This window comes from Megalopta genalis, chromosome 3 (genome assembly GCF_051020955.1).
Source record: "Megalopta genalis isolate 19385.01 chromosome 3, iyMegGena1_principal, whole genome shotgun sequence".
Classification (NCBI taxonomy): domain Eukaryota; kingdom Metazoa; phylum Arthropoda; class Insecta; order Hymenoptera; family Halictidae; genus Megalopta; species Megalopta genalis.
In genome coordinates, this window is record NC_135015.1 from 10,563,212 (window position 1) to 10,582,928 (window position 19,717).

Genomic DNA, 19,717 nt, shown 5'->3' on the forward strand with positions numbered 1-19,717 from the left:
GCGGTGGGGATCCACTGACGACATATCGACCACTAGTGGAACAAACTCCGCGTATGATAAAGAAGATGCCAATGTGACGTCTCACACTGAGAACCACTGTGTTAGAGGTCAATCAAGGGCACCTTGCACGACATTCGCCGAAACGATTGACGGTGCTTTTCACTGTTACGGTCGAAACACCCGTTAATATGATGAAACATGTATACCTTCTTGACCGCCCAATCTGACCCTATCTTTATCAGGCAAATTCACTGATAACACACACTCGCAAAAGTCGCTTTGTGTTAACGTTGAAAGTTACTTCGTACTTTGTACCCATAGCTTTAAAAAAAATTGATGGAAAATAGTAAATGAAAATCGCATGATGCAATTTGAGGTGATATCTTTAATAGAATAAGGAAATCGTTTTATTGCAATTCGTATAGTAAATAAAGTCGTTTGAAACGAATTAATACATTATTGTGAATCTTAACTCTTTTTCGTGCACATTCCATTTGTTTCCAATTTTCCCAAAGACGCCTCAGAGCAAAGGCGTGCCCTCTCCAGTAGAACTGCTTGAGCTTCTTCCACGTTCTCTGGCAGGCCCTTCCAAGCCTTCATGGCTGCGTTCTTCGTGAAAAAGATAGAGATATCGAAAATAAAGCACAGCATACTACATATATTTTTACCGAATGTAGGATGATCAATCCTACTTGTATTGCACGACCAAAACAAAAACTGAGTTTCCAGGGCTTTTTCCCATCATAAGCGCAAATAGTATTCAAATTCGTCACGGCTTCTGTCTCCGATTGTCCGCCGCTAAGAAATATGATCCCTGGAACTGCTGGTGGCACTGTTCTCTGCAGACCTGTTAATGTGCTTTCGGCAATTATCTGTAAACAAATGTTTAAGATAATAATTAAATAATAATAATTTCATTTTACAACGCACATCTGTGAACAGAAATACTCTCAGAACGTAAATTAATCTTATATAAATTATTAAACCAAGGCATTTAATAAATTGTCCTACTATTTTACCTGCGATGTGCAATTAGCGGTATTCTTAATTCCCGACAGAACCATCGCTGGTTTTAGAATCGTGCCCTCAAGATAAACATGGTGCTCGTTTAGGGCTCGAAATAAAATGGACATAACTTCTTCGTGTACCTCCAATGCTTTATTTATTCCGTAGTCACCTACACTTAATATTTCTGGTTCTATAATAGGTACCAATCGTGCACTCTGACATATAGTGGCATATCTTGAGAAAGAAATGTAATTTACGTGCATTAGCCATGAATCTACGGGTTGCATACGAAAATTTGTCATATTAAATGTACAGGAGAAAGCGCACTGTAACGTTAGTTACAGTTTGCAGTTACGTGCTGTGTACGTAATACGAAATGCTTCGGAAAGTTTAAATTGAAATTGAAATCGAAAGAGTCCCCAAAGGTGTCATTAACATAGATGGTATGATCATGTTGATAAGAAAAATCGTGGTTGGATGGTGATTAATAATCGACCGTTTTAACAGATATCAGAGGTCTAGGCGTCATTACTGTATTTATCAACTGTATGATTCAGTTCGTTATGTTTTTCCTTATAATGATACAACTTACAACGAATGATAAATTGTTGAACATAGATATAATACGTCAAATCATTTTTATATAAACTGGATAACGACTACTGCAGTGATTTCATATAAATATAAGTGGTATAAATGACAAAAGTTCCAGACATTGAGGTGTAATTATACTATCGAACAAATATATAATATGTAAAAAAGCGGAGACCATTAAATTACAAATGTTTTTCTTTTATTATAACACATCGGAATAGATCTTTTATTTCTTTAATTATACCGTGATAAACTGTCTCGTTGATTTCATTGGTTTTAGCATATGCCGTCAAGATCAAAGCTCTGAATAAGTTTACGTATCCACGTAATCGAAACTTAGCAGATAAAATAGCTGCTTTTTTCAGAAATGGGCATGATAAATGACACAACATATAGAAGAAATAAATCAGCAAATATTATTGGCATCGTAAGGAACGATTAATTAATAATATGTATATATGTAGATGGAAATTAATTATATTGCATAGAAGAATTGCATAATGTCACGAACAATTAAATGTAAAGGGCTCTGCACTTTCTTTTTGTTTAAACGAACCTTGCGAGAACGTTTGCATTGGTATCCATAACCAACTGACTTGGTGTGTTCTCAGAGATCGTATATACGCATCTCCATTTCGTGAAGTGGCAACCGTCCCGCTTGTATTGAATGCATCTCTCTTGCAAATTGTCTAATCCTTCTGTAGTCTTTTCTCCCTGAGTGCCGAACAGATCAACCAACCCAGCATCGACCTTCACACCTGGTAAGATGTTCCTTTGTTGCAACAATTCGACGAAACTAATGCCATCCGATGTTTTTTGGTAAACTGTCTCGTTATGCAGAATAACACCGCTTATGTATTTTGTTAGTTGAGACTGTGACCAAAAAGTGCAAACACCTACGAATCAGATTTCTTTTACACTGCACAGTAATACTAATACAAGCGTGATTGTATTAGTAAAATATGTTAAACTATTCACAAATACATATATGTATTAGTTTTCGGAATGGCGTACGCCAAATAATATTCCAAGAAATCGTGTCCCTGTTGCCAAGCAACTACATGTATGTACCTAGGAAAACATGTTTGTAAATAGGATCAAAATAACTTTAAACGTCTTAAACTTAATTTTTGCCTTGGTGTTAAATTGACGCAATGGAGAAGTGTTAAAGCGATACAAAGATTCATAATAATTTTGTGAATTAATTTTTTGAAAATGGAGAACCAAGGCAAATTAAGAAGACCGTTTACGTCGTTCAAAAAATGAGTACAGATTACTAATTTGTTAACCAGTATGCGTCTATAAGACATTATGTTGTATAATGACCTCATCGGCGGTAAACAACATCTGACGATAATCACGGCGTTGAGTTTCCGAATTTTCGATATTAAGCTCTTCGAATCGCTCACTCAAGCTCGTCGGAGATTCGTCGCAAGCCATTATCCCTTTTCCACAAACAAGGAGTGTATCCACAATTTTTCGCAACTCAGCGCACAGAGCCGGATTCAATTCCCCATATTTTGTTACCGGCGACAATAACTGTACGTTATTTAAGAAGAAACATTAGTGATTTATCACTTTGAAAATGTCTAAAAAAAATGGAAATTTAATTTCAGACAGCTAACTTTACTACCTAACAATTATAAGTATATTGTACAATATATTATTTAATATGCTATAAATATCCATACTACATTTGTAATCATAATATTGTAACTATGATACTTTATTATTTTATCTAGCAAATTTAATTTACACCAATTTACACCAATTATTAAGCTAATAACATATTTTTGCCTGCTGTAACAATTGAAAAGTTGGACATACGTATGTATATAATTGCAATAAAGAAAATATGCTTAGGAATGGCTGCAATAAATTGATGTTTAATTTTAAATTCTGAATAAAGTTACAAAGGCCAACAAACACTGCTGGCATGCGGTCGAGATTTTTGATGTCGAATAGTAATCGAATCTTTCGACTATCAAATAAATATCTTTATAACTCGAGTCAATGAATAATTTTGATTCCTATTTTTGTCTATAAGTAAAATTAAATGAAAATATTATATAACGAATTAATTCATTTTTTTTATTTTATATAATTAAATAATAATTATAATTGTGTACATTGCTATTTATATTAGAATTGTAGTGTAACAGTTGAAATGTACGTACTACTTAAATGGTCTACATTACAAATATAATGCAAAATCTTATAAACCAATTGCATTTGTTTATATGATTTCGTATTTTCACAGAATAATTTACCATTTCGAAATTAAGAAGATGCTATTTTAGTATACATACATGTACATACATATTAAAAATAAAATGCGATCTTTATTAAATTATATGCTTGAAAATTTATTTCTCGAATTTTAATATTTCCCGGATTTCCCTATTAAAAACACATAAAACTACTATATAAATCCTAAACTTGGTTATTTTAATAATTAGTGATTTACATAAAATAATGTACTTATATAATATAAAGGTTCATAAATTACTTTTTCCTTGCAAGAACATTTGTCGCCAATCCGCTTCATAATTTTTCTTACTTTAACGCATAAAAGCGATACTAATAAATTTAAAAATCTGATGATTATTTAAACATGTTTTTATAAGAAATTTTAATAGAAAAATTTATGGCTGGCATACATTATAAAACAATTGAAATTTTATTAATGATACAATAATAGGACACTTCTTATAAAACTTAAAATAAAACAACAATCCATTTAAAGAGAATTATTTTTTCACATAATTATATAAGATCCTGTATAAATTGATCGATGTAAAAATATCGGAGAGAAAATTATTAAAATATTCCGGAAAGAAAGAGTACATATGTATACTATTTTAATTTAATATTCACATACTTAAGGCGCTGTTTCTAGTAAACGACTACCAACGGTTGAAAAATTATCATAAAAGACCCTATAGCCATTCCTTACGTGTAATCTCACCATGAGAGGTTGCCTTAATTTTCGACTACTTTTTGAAATGGAAATCGATCAGGAAGTTACTTAGTTGTAATTTGCTAAATCAAGGTTAGTGTAGTTATGTGCCAGTAATATGTATCCGAACACTGATAGTGCACAAATTTTGTGAAATATTTGGTGATATTTTATCATTAACGTATCCATCTATGAACGATTGTAATCTCTCATTCCGAACAAGAACATATTCGACTAAGAAATTTTTCGTTTTATTAAAGGTTATCTACCGATGCGACTTAGCGGTAAATACAAGATAAAAGACACAAGGATTGTATCTCAGTTAGATTTATGTAGCTTAGAAAGATAAAAAAAAATTATAATGAGTAACAGAGATAAAAATGATTTACGTTCAGACCAATGTGTTAAGAATAAGGAGGAAAAGGACAGAAGGCAATCAGTGTCCTCAGAAAGTGACAATTCTGAAGTTAAGAAATCCAGGCGCAACGCATGCAGTAAAGATAAAAGAAAAAAATCGAAACATAGAAGTAGCTCAAGCAGTTCGAGTTCTTCTAGTGGTTCTAGTCGTGAAGCTAAACACTGCAATGACAAAGACAAAAAGAGCAACAAGTGGGATAAAAGATATGAAAATGGAATGCGTTTATACAGACCAAATGTGAGGGAAAGTAGAGGATATTATAAAGGACGCAGTGGGTATTTAGATAATTGGAAACGTGTGTACCATCACCGTCCTTACAAGCACTCTGGGTTTTATGATAGAAGTAGACTGCATAATAATTCACAATATCATAAATATAATAATGAAAGGAGGAATAATCGATTTTCAAATCATAATATTAGAAGACCACCATATAATAGGTCTAGAAGTAGGAGCAGTCAGAACTATGACTATCAGAGAGATGTGAAGGATTCCAGTGAATATTCAAGAGAAAGTAATTCAAAAGAAAGACATATAAAACGTCCTAACACTGATAAAGTAGAACAAAGGAAAGGTAATGTGGATGAGTCATATTCAAAAGGAAAAGATAAGAAAAAGGAAGAAGAAGATTTAGAAGAAAAGACTGATCACTCTACTCATAAAAAATCTAAAAGGAGAAGGTCCTTGTCATCTTCAAGTTCTACAAGTGTTAGTAGTACCAGTAGCGATAGTAGTAGCAGTAGCTCTAGTAGTAGTAGCAGCAGTAGTAGCGATAGCAGTAGCAGTTCAAATACATCTGAAGATGAGAGGAAACGTAAGAAAGCTAAAAGGAAAGCTAAGAAATTGAAGAAAGTTATGAAGAAACGTAAGAAGAAGAAAAGGATGAAGAAAAAGTTGAAAAAGAAGCTAAAGAAATCGTCTTCTAAAAAGAAGACTCGCAATACTGACAAATGTAAGGACAATGTTTCTAAAGACATTTCACAAGAAATAGAGAAATCAAGAACAATGGCACCAATGACAAAAGAAGAATGGGAAAAAAAACAAAACATAATACGTAAAGTATACGATGAAGAAACTGGAAGATATAGGTAATACAAAGATGAAGAACGTCTACATTTACATTGATCTATTATAAATAGCAGTCAAGAAATTTCATATTTTTACAGGTTAGTAAAAGGCGATGGAGAAATACTTGAAGAAATAGTGAGCAGAGAACGTCACAAAGAAATAAATAAGCAAGCAACTAAAGGAGATGGAGAATATTTCCAGGCACGCTTAAAAACCAATGTTTTCTGAACTATTTTTCTATGTATACTAAAATAATACCCCTACATAGTAGTTACTTTATCATCAGTGTTAAAATCCAGTATGACAATATGTTTTATAATATCTCAAAGAAAATACTTATGTTGTACATTAATAAAACTTATCTACAATGTAATGTTAAATACATTACATTTACATAGCAGTCTATAATTGGTATTCAAATGTTACAATATTATTAGCAATGAAATCAATTTAGACACTAAGTCAGTTTTATACAGATCTAATACAGAGCTCTTGTATTTCATTATTAATATTCAATACAATGTACGAAATTTTTTTGTTAATATAATATATAGACATGGAAAGTAATAGACTAATATATTGAGAAAACTTTATAATCGTTTATTGTTTTGGTAAATTGGTTACATTATCTTCATAAATAAAAAATTAACATTGAATAAGTCATCTTTGAAATATAAATTTTATCTTATTGCGCGCATGTCTATTACTTAAGTGTTATGTACAAAATATTTTACAGAGCCATAACATTTATACAATTTGTCAATTGATTTTTTTTTTTAATTGATATGAAAACTTAAGTTTTGATTTTCTTATTAAATACCCTACAAATGTAAAGTCATCTCATACAAATATTAATATTGTAAAAATAAATAAACAATGTAAATGCTAAGCTGTTATAAACAATTGAAGAAAATTTTACACATAAATGATTTAGATTATAACCATTTGTTACAACCAATCAATGGAAGCTAAAAAGGCGATATAAGGAGTAAAGAAAGTTTTAACAATTACATGTACGTCACATTATAATCAATATAACTGAATAGAACGAGTTGTATGGCCGTCTCGGTAAATAGGATCGTCAGTAATTACTGCACGACATAGTGGACATGAACGTTCTCTATCTAGCCAGGTTGAAACACACGATTCACAAAAGATATGGTTACAGAGTAGTTTCACTGGCATTGAGTATTCTTCATGACAAATTGCACAAATACCTCCAGATGCTGTTAACTCTTCTTTAGTTGGTGATACTCCCAAATTCTATAAAATTTTGAGTTAATATTTTACAATCCTATATATACCACTTAGAAAAGCAAAACAATACGTACCACATTTTGAAATAATTTGCAAGCAGCAGTTTTGAATAATCTTAAACGAGATACTAAATCAGTTCGTTTGCTGATTAAGTATAACACAGAAATAAAAATTCCTAAAATTTTTTCTGGCCCTTGATATACTTCAAAAAAATAGTATAACCATGGACGTATAGGTACAATACATCGATAAAGTTGAGATGTTGCTTCGAACATGAGATAATATTTCCCCTTGAACAAAATTATGTTTTAATTTTGAATTTATTAGTATTATGAGATGATTATGTACTATAACTTACTCTTTTCCGAAGTGGCAGAATTCTGGAGGGTAGGCATGTTAAAAAAACTTTACAAATAATAGTAATAAGTTTCAAAATAAAGTCTGTTATCAAAACAGACCATAGTAGTTCCCAGATTGTAAGAGGCTGGGTATAAGGAAAAAATATATGTGTATCATACTCAAAATGAATAAAAACTATACATGCAATAATATAACATGTGATAACTAAAAGAGAAGTCCAACTTTTATTATGTTGTTTTGCAATCTCATGTTTCACAACATTATTGGCATGATTGAATGTAACAAATAATACTAAAAAGTTTAATACACTAGCTTTGTGATCATAAAGACCTTTGGCAAGTAGAAGAGAAATGAAAAAAATGTACTTCTGTAATCCTTTAAATAGCGCACGCGTTTCTGGACTAATTTGTAATGTATCCGTAGAGTTTTCCTCTACGTTATTGTTATTATTGTTGTTGTTATTGCTGCTGCTGCTGCCAATGTTGCTGTTAATATTATGATTAATGGCAATGTTAGTATTATTGTTGTGATTTTCACCCACGACTTCATTTGCAGCTTCACGAATATTATTTAAAAAATTATCTGTAGCAGTTGTTTGTTGGTGATGATGATTATTATGATCAGAACCATTATGTGGTTGTGTATCATTTGTTGGTTGACCCTCAACATCAATTATATAATTATCCATTGAAGGAAGTATTGTCGATGGACTTTGAATTCTCTGAATGTTTAATAATGATGTTAATGTAATCCTGGGTCGCTATTAATAGAAAGACAAAAGAATTGCTATTAATCACATTAATATGATAATTCGTACACTAAAAGTAAAATAAATACTTCATAAAATACTTACAACATGGACATGTTCTATCAATGGCCTAATACCTTCTAAGGTAGAAGATATATTATTTGCAAATATTCTAGACTGTTCCATAGTTCTATTACTGAAATTAAAACCTCTTATACTAATAGATGGTACAAATCTGCTTGCACTTGATGAATCTATCATTATCAACTCTGAAGACTGTTTGATGTCACTTACATTTACTACATGAGGTATATCATGTAATATCCTAAATCATAAAGTGTATCAATTATCCTCCATTCTTTGTCTATAATTACAACAAATTTTTATATATAAATACTTATATACACATAATTTATTATAAAATAACACTTTCATTACACAAAGCTATAGGAGTGAGTATTGTACATACTTCAAAAATATTCTGATGTAAAAAGCTATTCAAAATACACAACGATCAAAAACACTATACATTATCAACTTGAACAGAAGTTTACGTACGATAGAATTTTTTCGCGTAAACACTTCTAGGGAACTATTAATTAATCAGCATAAAGACAAATTATCATAAATCCGTGTTTATATATATATAAGAATGTAACATTGTCAAAACATATGGAAAAGTGGGAAGGGATGTCACATGATAGTTACCGAAAAAGAGTATGCGTGTAGTATTAGGCTTGTATCCATAAAATACGATCGACATATGTATATATTAATTTTTTACAATGAGTACATTTTACCCTATTACATTTATTCCGCGTCAATAGCAAAACAGATAGTTTTGCATTATCCATAATTGTAAACTGTCTTCAAAAATTTGTCCATAAGCTCAAATTATTATTTTTTACGTGCGTACAAAATATAACATCAAACAAAGATCTGCATTGGGCGGGAAAATCGGATGATCCCCACATCATTTTCGAACTTCTGTATCCTGCCGTCTTAAGTGGCGCTGCACAAAAATTTTCTCCTTTCTCAAATTGGACTGTAATCCCTTACCGGAAAGAACCCTGACTGGTGGCAGCCTGATTCTTGTTCGTAGGGAAGGATGAGAAACTGCTTTGCTCTGATTGATTGACGATTCACAGTCAAAGACAAAGAGAGCATATAATAAGTCGCAGCGTCTCGCTCGCCTTCGATGCGAAGAACTCTTACCTCGGCGACTCAAAAGTGCTGACCATATTAACCAATATTAATGAAACATAGCTCAAAAAATTGCTCTTTAATTGCCTGTAATTGCTCATCAATTAGTCTTAATTGCTCACTTATCCTTTTCGAGAAATGTCTAAAAAAACTTTTTGAGACGCCTAGTGATTCATATGAGAAGCTAGGGATTTTTTAAAAAATACGAAAATTCTGAAATAATGTATAAAACGTGCTCTATCATCTATAAAAGAATTGCTCTTTTCATTTAACCAAGTGTTCAACCTTCCATGCGCAATAATTTTATCAATAAACAATGAATTTTGAATAAACAAATATATAAGGAACTAGGAGCTCGTGCCATTCATATACTGCTAAATTGCTCTAACTCAATATACGATAGCTTAAACCAGGGCTCGGAACAAAACTGCACGCAACATCGATGCCACGAGGGCTACACCTCTGGACTTCTGTTACTCGATTCCCTTCGGCTCGCCGCTCGTTTTTATAATTAACGATTGTCAACAACTATAAAATCGAGACGCAAGGCTCAAATAATCGTATCTGCTCTTCCCAAGTTGTTCATTTTTGTGCGCAATCTGAGCGCGAATTAGGGAGAAATTATTGTACTATTCGTGGCGCGTTATACATATATACATGTATACATATTCGTGGCGCAAGTAACGATATCGTGAAGAAGTCTAAGAAACACAATTAAATTCCTATAAATTAATTATCAAAGAACGTAGCATAATAACATCATTTATGATGTAAAAGTCATTAAGCGTCTCAAAAAATTTTCTGGATATTTCTCAAAAAGGATAATTAAGAAGCAATTTTTTGAGCTATGTTAATATGGTGAGCCAGTTTCACACGGGTCTGTTCTTGACACTCTCGTTTTCGATTTAACATTACTGAGATAGTCTATGAACTGACGCTAAGTTATCAAAAGTTGATCACTCCACCACAGACGGCGCTGAGATAGAAAATCCCCAAATCTTCCAGCATAGTTCGTACTCTACTGTAGAGTAGAGAATCTAGAGAGTGGAGAGTTAGAGAGTAGAAGAGAGAAGAGACTGGAAGAGACCTTAGCCTTAGTCGACTTCAGTGGACTTTTTCGAGTGTATGGTTGTAAACGACTTGAACATTTTTTTAAACAATTTTCGCGTCAAACTCTTGGAGTGCATGATATTGGTAACAAAATGGCAAGCCAGAATTATTTGAGCGATCCAAAGAATCCATTTTTCTCGCTTGAAGATGATGTCGACGACGAAACCTTTCTAAAGAATGCACCATCAAGATCTATTGGTCATATCAACGATGATAATGAATTCGAAAACAAACATCAACAATTATTACAACGAAAAAAGGAGATAGAAGAGCGTACAATACAATCATCCGAAAGATCCATTTCATTATTACGAGATTCTGAGCAAATTGGAGCTGCCACCGCAGAGGTAATTTAGAAATAATAGTTAAATATGTTAAACTTTATCATGTACTGACACAGAGTATTATACACAATAAACGTTAATAGATAACATTTCTTAGAAAACAATAGTGATTAAGCCATACATTTACATTGAACTCATATGCAATCTTTATTCTAAAAATTATAATTTTTAATTGACAATGTGTCTACAAACTATTTTAAATATCTATAATAAATTAATTTCCAGTTTGTTAAGAAGTTGAAAGTATTTGTTTACATGTTTTATAAAATATTAATATATATCAAGCTATTAATTCTCCTCCAAATAAAACATATAATATTGTAATAGGTAGTATTGAATTATTAGTGTTGACGTAAGTAAAATACATTAAGTTTTCATAATGTAAATAATAAAACATATTTTGTAATAAAAAATGTTTCCATTATAGAGTTTCATTCTAGAAATTTCTAAAATAAAGTATTAACGATATTAGTATATTATATATGAAACAATGTGTGAAAGAATTGTGTTTTCTTTGTTGAAGCAGAAAGATTATCTTGTGTTATAGCAATACAATATAATATTTACATGTTCATCTTTTCTATATGTATATAAATATTATTGTCTTTATTTTAGGAACTCATTAGACAAAGAGAGCAATTAGAAAGGACAGAGAAAAGATTAGATGATATTAATAGTACTTTAAGATTTAGTCAGAAACATATTCAAGGAATAAAGAGTGTATTTGGAAGTCTAAAGAATTATCTAAGTGGTAAATCATTGGATGCACCTATACCATCAACTAAATTATCAGAGTCTTCTAGTTCTGAGTCAATGACATCTCCGGCTCTATCAAATTCATTGGAGCAAGTTCAAACTAATATAGCTAGTACAAGCCCAGCATTAAAATTACGTGGTTTATATGATGAAGACGACAGTTCTAATTCTATGACAAATAATGTAAGCAAGATTTTAGAAAAAAATTTAGATGAAATGAGTGGCTCAATTGCTAGATTAAAAGGTTTGGCAGTAGGATTATCAGAAGAAATAGATATACAAAATGATTTAATTGACAATATAACTAATCAAGCTGAAAAAGCAGATATAACGCTCCAGAAGCAAAATAAAGATCTTACTCGCTTAGTAAGAAATTAAGTAAAATGTGTAATGGATTTATCATATCTAAGGAAAATGTTTATCAACTTAATTTTTGTACATTTTTAAAGTTTTAAACTTTTATGTACTGATAAGGAAAAGATGATATTATGTTATTTAGTTAAATGTAAAAATATTATATGTATTATTCCTACATCAAATTTATTTTACATCACGCTGGAATATAGTAATATGTAATTTCCAGGAATTATAACATATACACTTGTAATAGTAAATAAGAATTAGATCTAAAATTAAATGAAGAATTAGAAATCATATACATCATCTTAATCATTTCTTTTTTGTTAAACCTATGATATATAGTTTCTTAAAATAGCAACTTGACAATATATAAAGTATAAAAGTGTCTCTTTATAAGTACATGTAATAATTTTTACTTGATTTTAAGACAATTTCTACACTGCTTCAATCATTTCTTGTATAAGACAATTTCTCCACTGCTTCAATCATTTCTTATATAAGATAATTTTTAAGCAAATTCGAAATAATGAAAAATGCTGTGATAACAATTAATCTGCATTAAGTATTAATATTGGAATGTTGCAAAAATTTGATTCTTAATTACCAAATAAAATATTTTCTTTACAAAAAACTTTTTACAGAACATCATGAAATCATAAAAACTTTTATGAATTTCAACCTTTATAATAAGCAAGCTTATATTATTACTGACAAAGTTTCAGTATTTGATACTATTTTGTAATAAATACAATATTTACTATAATTTCATATGGCAAAATATTTGTATAAAAATGTTTAGTAACTAGAAATTCCTAGTTTCATTATCAATATCATTCCAAACATATTTTAAATGTTATAAGAAGATATTATTTAGATCATAAGAATGTTGATCTTGAAATCTTTATGTAAATTATATTTTATAAATGCTTGAAAGAAATGTAAGTGTATAAAATTTTGTCTCGCTATTCTTTACGTTTTCCAAAAAGGTTTACTTTTTAGTAATCTAAGTTTTATTTAAAAAATTAACGTGGTTTCGTATAATTGTATTATATAACTTGTTTTCTGAGGCTTTTGTTAATTTTTCTAAATAGAAAAATTTGTGTCAGTTGTGTACTACGAAAGTTTGTATAAAAATTAGCGATTTAGTTAGTTATAACATGTATTATTAGCGATTTTTTGACTGTGACATTAGTAACATAATTGTAAACCATTTACAATCATTGTGTAACGTTTGTGAAGATGAAATATAGAAAATTATAAAGTTTACTTTGTTGTTATATATCTATATATATGTGTCTGCTATATTTCTGTACAAACAAATAGTTACATTAATTTTATACTCTATAACACTACAAGTAGATACATAAATGTTATTCATTCAATTTTTGTTTCTTATGTCAGCATCTGTTTTAGCACCTTAGTCAGCTTCTTGCACCTCATTTAGCTTCTTACTTTGCTCCAGCTACATAAATAAATGTAATTATTGAGTTAGTTAATTTAGTATGTAAAAGCATTTTTCGACTGCAAACAAATACTAAACAATAATATTATACAAATTTCTAACGCACCAGTCGTACTATTTGTATTACCACTTCCGCCGGAATTTCCGTTACCATTTTGTTGACTAGGACGTCTGCCTCTGCATGGAACTCCATCACCATGATTTGGACCAGCAGCGACCCGTTCTAAATTCATGGCTACCGTAGATGCCTACAAATTAAATTAGTATAGATATAGTTCATATTAAAGGGCTTTTGTTCAATTAAAAAACTCTTCATAAAATAAGCAGGGTAACTAACACCTCACCAAATGACTTTAAAATGTTAGCGAAATAGTAGCATATGACAAAATACAATTACTTATAATTAAAATACTCTAAAATAGCATTATATCAGATGCCAGTAGTCTACCAATACATAATTGCAACTATATAATATTATTGATAAAACAACGCCTACATCCATTATAGATAAGGTTATCATACATCCTTTATTTCACTGCTCTGCCCTTTCGATTTATTTTTTTCTAGGAGGACCATTTTGTCCTTCATTTTGTTAACATAAATGATGGCGAATTGTTTGATAAAGTTTCGTATATTCATAATTGAAAATTATGTCACTAGTGACAAGATCGAAGAACGGCGGCAAAATAATGATTCCTGTCAACGTACACATTCATTTAAATACTTCGCAAATAAAAACGTATCGTTATAAATAGTTTTTTAATGTTGCTATTGTCTGAAATAAAATTTTTAAATGTTGCTATTGTCTGCCTAAATATAATTCCATCACTGGACGAGTACTTAATTTCATATTAATGAAAACCCGAAACATTAAAGACATGCATTTATATCAAATGCAATTTTAACACGAATTGCATATATACATATAGAATTATGAATTTTTTAAATACAAATCAGATTTATTAAAAAAGATGTACGACTGCAAATATATTTGTATAACTGTAATTATCAATTATAAATGACTAATAATGTAGTGATAGCATATAATAATAAATCTAAATAATAAAACGAAAAAATATAGTTAACGTATTGTTAAAATCGTACCACAATAAAGAACAAGAAAACAACGAAGAAGCGAATGTTAAGGAACTTCATTTTGAAGGTGTTACACGAGAAAACTGTTGTGTTTCAAAAGATCATCATTTTATACTACCAGAAAACGCAATTACAAAGATAATCTTTCGTCAGAAAAACATGTCCATTGTATTACTTCCTGTAATTTTTCTCATACGTCGCACAATTTTTTTCCTTGATTTATTATGAGATGTCTCCGTTAGAATGATTAATTAAAGAAAAATGGTCTTATTTTAATACAATGAATATTTTTTGTAAGAAGAGAAAACGATGTAAAGCATATAAATTTCTTCATTTATATATTTTTTCACCAATATAATTTCTAAACAGAATTCTAATTAGTTACTTTTATAATTTTGATACGTCACCATAATGTATAGAAACACTTTTTAGATTCGTATTCAACATATAAAAATCTTTAACAGTTATTTGTCAAAATTGGAACACACAAACAATATTTAAAATTTAATAGACAGTGTTATTAATGCATATGTTATTGTTCCTAAAAAAGTGGAGGAAGACTGTAATTTCATTCGTTGTAGATTACGTAAAATTGACACCTTCATACACACACATTCTATAATTATAAGCTTATAATTTTGTATGTAAATCGTAAGCCTTTGTGTAAACGACTATTGTGTAACATTTGAATTCTTTTCAGCGATAGCAACACAAAATACATATTTTTTAATAATATTCACTTTATGAAATTGTGTAAATTTTTTAAACATCGTTATCTACCATACTTTGTTTTAAACGTTACCGCGCTTTGAAACCATTGAAATCAATTGATATTAATTTCCTGGATAGTCTCTACTTTCTCTTTCATCCATTGGTCCGAGAAAGGAGTAGAAATATTGTCTTAAAAAAGTAGTAACGCTGTTTATATGTAGGATTTCACGGTCAACCAATTTTGATCCTAATACTTATGTCGTATTGTAAATAGTTTCATACTATGCTGAATTATTCTGAAGGCAACCATGACGGTCAAGGATTTTGATTATAAAGAAAGGGTACGCGCTTAGAGTGACAGTGTAAACACGATTGGCAAGTTGCTTGTTGCTTGGGAAGTATAGTTGCCAGGGGAAACACACGGAAACAGCATGTAAGAGGCCCAACTATGTATTGGATAATCCTGTTAAGTTTTCTCTTAGCCATCGTATATGTATGTAACTAGGTTTTCTGGTAAATTCTATGCATACGAAATTGATTACCAGCGCAAACAAGAGATGCGAATCGAATGCGAGGCCAGTTAATTCCTGGCTGTTTCTGGTTGGAACCACTATCTACGGAAGTTTGTACGTGTGGTACAAACAGATATTCTGTAAAACGTTTATTATTTAAAACATACATTAATCAAAACATAAAAACGTACGTATTTTTAAATAATTATATTAGGAAATTAGGAAAGTAATATATTAGAATACAATATAATCCTCTGTACTGTTATGTTTGTTAATCGCGTTGTATTTGTTTGGTTCTATAGAGCGTATATAACATAAATTTTGAAATGTAATAATTTTAGTTCCTGAATTATCACTTTTTCACATTACTCTAACGAATCATTTTACATTATGCTGTTTTATGTAACTAATATTTTTCTACTTTGTTGTTATTACAGTTATAAGAGGACAAATAAAATGTGATAATATTTAAGTGTTATGTTGAAGATACTAAAACTATTCAATTTTTTATTTCTATTAGAATGACTGCTGTGGATATATCTCCTAAGAAGGATGGTGGAGTATTGAAAGAAATTATTAAAGAAGGTATCGGAGATGAAACTCCATCACCTGGATGTAAGGTAACTGTACATTACGTTGGTACCTTGATGGATGGTACAGAGATAGATTCCAGTAGACAACGTAACGAACCGTTTAAGTTTGATCTTAAAGCAGGAAGTGTTATCAAAGCTTGGGATATTGGAGTTGCTACTATGAAAAAAGGTGAAATTGCAATATTGACTTGTGCTTCTGAATATGCATACGGGGCTATGGGTAGCCCACCAAGTATTCCTCCAAATGTAACTCTTAAATTTGAAGTAAGTTATGTACTAATTAATATAATAGTACACTATAAGTGCTAACAGTAATAATACTAGTACTATTGATAATAAGTTCTTTAAATTTAAGAATTAGCTTTCATCTAAAATTTTCGTCAAGCATTTTTAAATTACAAAAATGTTTAGTATTAGGATGGCTACTAGAAATTTATAAAATCTCTGTATATCATTATTCATTTTTGTTTTATAGATTGAAATGATTGATTGGGCAGGGGAAGATTTGAGCCTTGCCCAAGATGGAAGTATTGAAAGGCATCAAATTATTCAAGGAAAAAATTATAGTTCCATTATAGTTCCTTCCTCTCCTGAGGAAGGTGATTTAGTGAATAGTAAGTATAATAAAATATGCAACAATCATTTAAACAAAAATTACTATATGTTTTCTGTTAAATGTAATATATTTTATTTCAATTTTGTCTTTATTTAGCCCATTTAACGGGAATGTATGAAGGCAAGGTATTTGAAGATAGAGATGTAGAGTTTATTCTTGGTGAAGGAGTAGATTCTGGTGTTATAGAAGGTATAGAACAAGCTTTGAAAAAATTTAATACAGGAGAGAAATCAAGACTAATAATAAAAAGTAAACATGCATTTAAAAATGTGGGAAAATCAGAATTTGATATTCCCCCTGATGCAACTGTAGAATATATAGTAGAATTGAAAAGTTTTGAAAAGGTAATTATAATTTTAACAACTATGTTATATTAAAAATCAAAATTGTTTGAATTATAGGTTTTCTACATACATTTCAGGATGAAAACATGTGGTATTTGGAAGGTGACAAAAAGATAGAGCTGGCTGAAACTTATAAAGAAAAAGGAACAAATTACTTTAAAGCTAACAAGTATACTTCAGCTGCTAGAAGGTATCAAAAAATTGTTTCACTTTTGGAGTGTAAAAATAATTTCGAAAATCTACAAGAGAAACGAGATAAACTCATCTTATCTGCATATTTAAACCTTGCTCTGTGTTACTTAAAGTTAGATCAAAATGTTGAAGCAAAAGATCGGTGTAATAAAGCTTTGGAATTAAGTCCGGCAAATGAAAAAGCATTATACAGAAGAGGACAAGCTTTTCTTGCGCTAGCATCACCTGAAATTGCAATTGGAGATTTTCAAACAGTGTTAGAAATACAACCAAAAAATACAGCAGCTCTTAAAAACATTGAAATCTGTAATGCCCAGATTAAGGCACAATTAGCAAAAGAGAAAAAATTATATGCAAATATGTTTGATAAATTCGCTCAGGAGGATAAACAGGTTCGTGAAAAAGGTTTAAGTTGTTATTATAGATTTATTTAGTGCTTGTGAGTGTGCATGTTTTTACTATATTTGCTAATGAGCTAGTGGTTTGTTTATTTGTAATTTAGAAAATGTAAGTTATATAGTTGACTCATCTTCTATAAAGTCAATTATAGCTTTGCAAGACCAATTATTTTTAAAACAAGTTTTTACTTTATATTCGTATAATATATTTCATTATACATCGTTAGTAATGTCTCAGAAGGAAGAGGAAAAGCTACGAGAGCAATCAGATGTAATGAATGTGACATTGGGTGAATGGGGGCAAGAAGAACGACCTGGTGGTAGAGATGCAACTGCCTTTGAAAAAGAGAATCCGAACATACTTATGCTCAACGCTAATGGTACCGGCGAATTTCAGGATATGTAAAATGTTCTTTCCACACTTTTTACTACTGACACTCTTATTTTGTCAGTTATTATTTCCTGATGCCAATATACAACTCCAAATATATTTGCATGATTGACATGCATTTATATCAAATGCAATTTTAACACGAATTGCATATATACATATAGAATCATGAATTTTTTAAATACAAATCAGATTTATTAAAAAAAAATGTACGGCTGAAAATATATTTGTATAACTGTAATTATCAATTATAAATGACTAATAATGTAGTGATGGCATATAATAATAAATCTAAATAATAAAACGAAAAAATATAGTTAACGTATTGTTAAAATCGTACCACAATAAAGAACAAGAAAACAACGAAGAAGCGAATGTTAAGGAACTTCATTTTAAAGGTGTTACACGAGAAAACTGTTGTGTTTCAAAAGATCATCATTTTATGCTACCAGAAAACGCAATTACAAAGATAATCTGTCGTCAGAAAAACATGTCCATTGTATTACTTCCTGTAATTTTTTTCCTTGATTTATTATGAGATGTCTCCGATAGAATGATTAATTAAAGAAAAATGGTCTTATTTTAATACAATGAATATTTTTTGTAAGAAGAGAAAACGATGTAAAGCATATAAATTTCTTCATTTATATTTTTTCACCAATATAATTTCTAAACAGAATTCTAATTAGTTACTTTTATAATTTTGATACGTCACCATAATGTATAAAAATACTTTTTAGATTCGTATTCAACATATCAAAATCTTTAACAGTTATTTGTCAAAATTGGAACACAAACAATAGTTAAAATTTAATAGACAGTGTTATTAATGCATATGTTATTGTTCATAAAAAAGTGGAAGAAGAATGTAACTTCATTCGTTGTAGATTACGTAAAAATGACACCTTTATACACACACATTCTATAATTATAAGCTTATATTTCTGTATGTAAATCGTAAGCCTTTGTGTAAACGACTATTGTGTAGACTATTGTGTAACATTTGAATTCTTTTCAGCGATAGCAACACAAAATACATATTTTTTAATAATATTCACTTTATGAAATTGTGTAAATTTTTTAAATATCGTTATCTACCATACTTTGTTTTAAACGTTACCGCGCTTTGAAACCATTGAAATCAATTGATATTAATTTCCTATATATATAATTGATATTAATTAATAGTCTCTACTTTCTCTTTCATCCATTGGTCCG

At 30.0% G+C, this 19,717-nt stretch overlaps 5 protein-coding genes and 1 long non-coding RNA gene across 19 annotated transcripts; 3 read left to right on the forward strand and 3 right to left on the reverse strand.

Moving 5' to 3' along the window:
• Positions 1-384: 384 nt before the first annotated feature.
• On the reverse strand, positions 385-4,259 carry LOC143259128 (fructose-bisphosphate aldolase). Its single transcript, XM_076519998.1, has 6 exons — positions 4,112-4,259; positions 2,929-3,141; positions 2,159-2,475; positions 1,020-1,242; positions 693-872; positions 385-609 (listed from the first exon to the last, which is right to left on the reverse strand). Exons 1-6 carry the CDS (start codon positions 4,148-4,150, stop codon positions 469-471), a joined length of 1,113 nt encoding a protein of 370 aa, XP_076376113.1. The 5' UTR covers positions 4,151-4,259; the 3' UTR covers positions 385-468.
• A 299-nt stretch (positions 4,260-4,558) lies between these two features.
• On the forward strand, positions 4,559-6,455 carry LOC143259132 (uncharacterized). Of its 2 annotated transcripts, XM_076520019.1 has the most exons (3): positions 4,559-4,654; positions 4,822-6,067; positions 6,146-6,455. In XM_076520019.1, the coding sequence occupies exons 2-3, from the start codon at positions 4,923-4,925 to the stop codon at positions 6,273-6,275; spliced, it is 1,275 nt and encodes a 424-aa protein (XP_076376134.1). In that variant the 5' UTR covers positions 4,559-4,654; positions 4,822-4,922; the 3' UTR covers positions 6,276-6,455. The 2 variants fall into 2 exon arrangements, with proteins under 2 accessions (XP_076376134.1, XP_076376133.1); XM_076520018.1 differs by lacking the exon at positions 4,559-4,654 and having other exon boundaries at positions 4,661-6,067.
• Positions 6,456-6,624: 169 nt separating this feature from the next.
• On the reverse strand, positions 6,625-9,480 carry Rnft2 (ring finger protein, transmembrane 2). Of its 8 annotated transcripts, none has more exons than XM_076520017.1 (6): positions 8,882-9,114; positions 8,707-8,737; positions 8,518-8,608; positions 7,663-8,424; positions 7,379-7,594; positions 6,625-7,310 (listed from the first exon to the last, which is right to left on the reverse strand). In XM_076520017.1, the coding sequence occupies exons 3-6, from the start codon at positions 8,596-8,598 to the stop codon at positions 7,077-7,079; spliced, it is 1,293 nt and encodes a 430-aa protein (XP_076376132.1). In that variant the 5' UTR covers positions 8,599-8,608; positions 8,707-8,737; positions 8,882-9,114; the 3' UTR covers positions 6,625-7,076. The 8 variants fall into 8 exon arrangements, with proteins under 8 accessions (XP_076376132.1, XP_076376131.1, XP_076376130.1 ...); XM_076520016.1 differs by having other exon boundaries at positions 8,518-8,623; positions 8,882-9,113; XM_076520015.1 differs by having other exon boundaries at positions 8,707-8,776; positions 8,882-9,113.
• Positions 9,481-10,668: 1,188 nt separating this feature from the next.
• On the forward strand, positions 10,669-13,451 carry Snap29 (Synaptosomal-associated protein 29kDa). The gene is made up of 2 exons (XM_076520021.1): positions 10,669-11,072; positions 11,685-13,451. Exons 1-2 carry the CDS (start codon positions 10,818-10,820, stop codon positions 12,201-12,203), a joined length of 774 nt encoding a protein of 257 aa, XP_076376136.1. The 5' UTR covers positions 10,669-10,817; the 3' UTR covers positions 12,204-13,451.
• On the reverse strand, positions 13,448-18,905 carry LOC143259135 (uncharacterized). Of its 3 annotated transcripts, none has more exons than XR_013032932.1 (3): positions 18,840-18,905; positions 13,754-13,895; positions 13,448-13,647 (listed from the first exon to the last, which is right to left on the reverse strand). It is a non-coding gene; the product is annotated as an uncharacterized LOC143259135 (long non-coding RNA). The 3 variants fall into 3 exon arrangements; XR_013032931.1 differs by lacking the exon at positions 18,840-18,905 and adding an exon at positions 14,752-14,902; XR_013032930.1 differs by lacking the exon at positions 18,840-18,905 and adding an exon at positions 14,170-14,453.
• LOC117228183 (FK506-binding protein 59-like) lies at positions 15,762-18,815 on the forward strand. Of its 4 annotated transcripts, XM_076520002.1 has the most exons (7): positions 15,762-15,886; positions 15,959-16,152; positions 16,486-16,822; positions 17,034-17,172; positions 17,271-17,518; positions 17,596-18,102; positions 18,347-18,815. In XM_076520002.1, the coding sequence occupies exons 2-7, from the start codon at positions 16,022-16,024 to the stop codon at positions 18,512-18,514; spliced, it is 1,530 nt and encodes a 509-aa protein (XP_076376117.1). In that variant the 5' UTR covers positions 15,762-15,886; positions 15,959-16,021; the 3' UTR covers positions 18,515-18,815. The 4 variants fall into 4 exon arrangements, with proteins under 4 accessions (XP_076376117.1, XP_076376120.1, XP_076376118.1 ...); XM_076520005.1 differs by lacking the exons at positions 15,762-15,886; positions 18,347-18,815 and having other exon boundaries at positions 15,903-16,152; positions 17,596-17,708; positions 17,824-17,961; XM_076520003.1 differs by lacking the exon at positions 15,762-15,886 and having other exon boundaries at positions 15,913-16,152; positions 18,350-18,815.
• Positions 18,906-19,717: the final 812 nt, after the last annotated feature.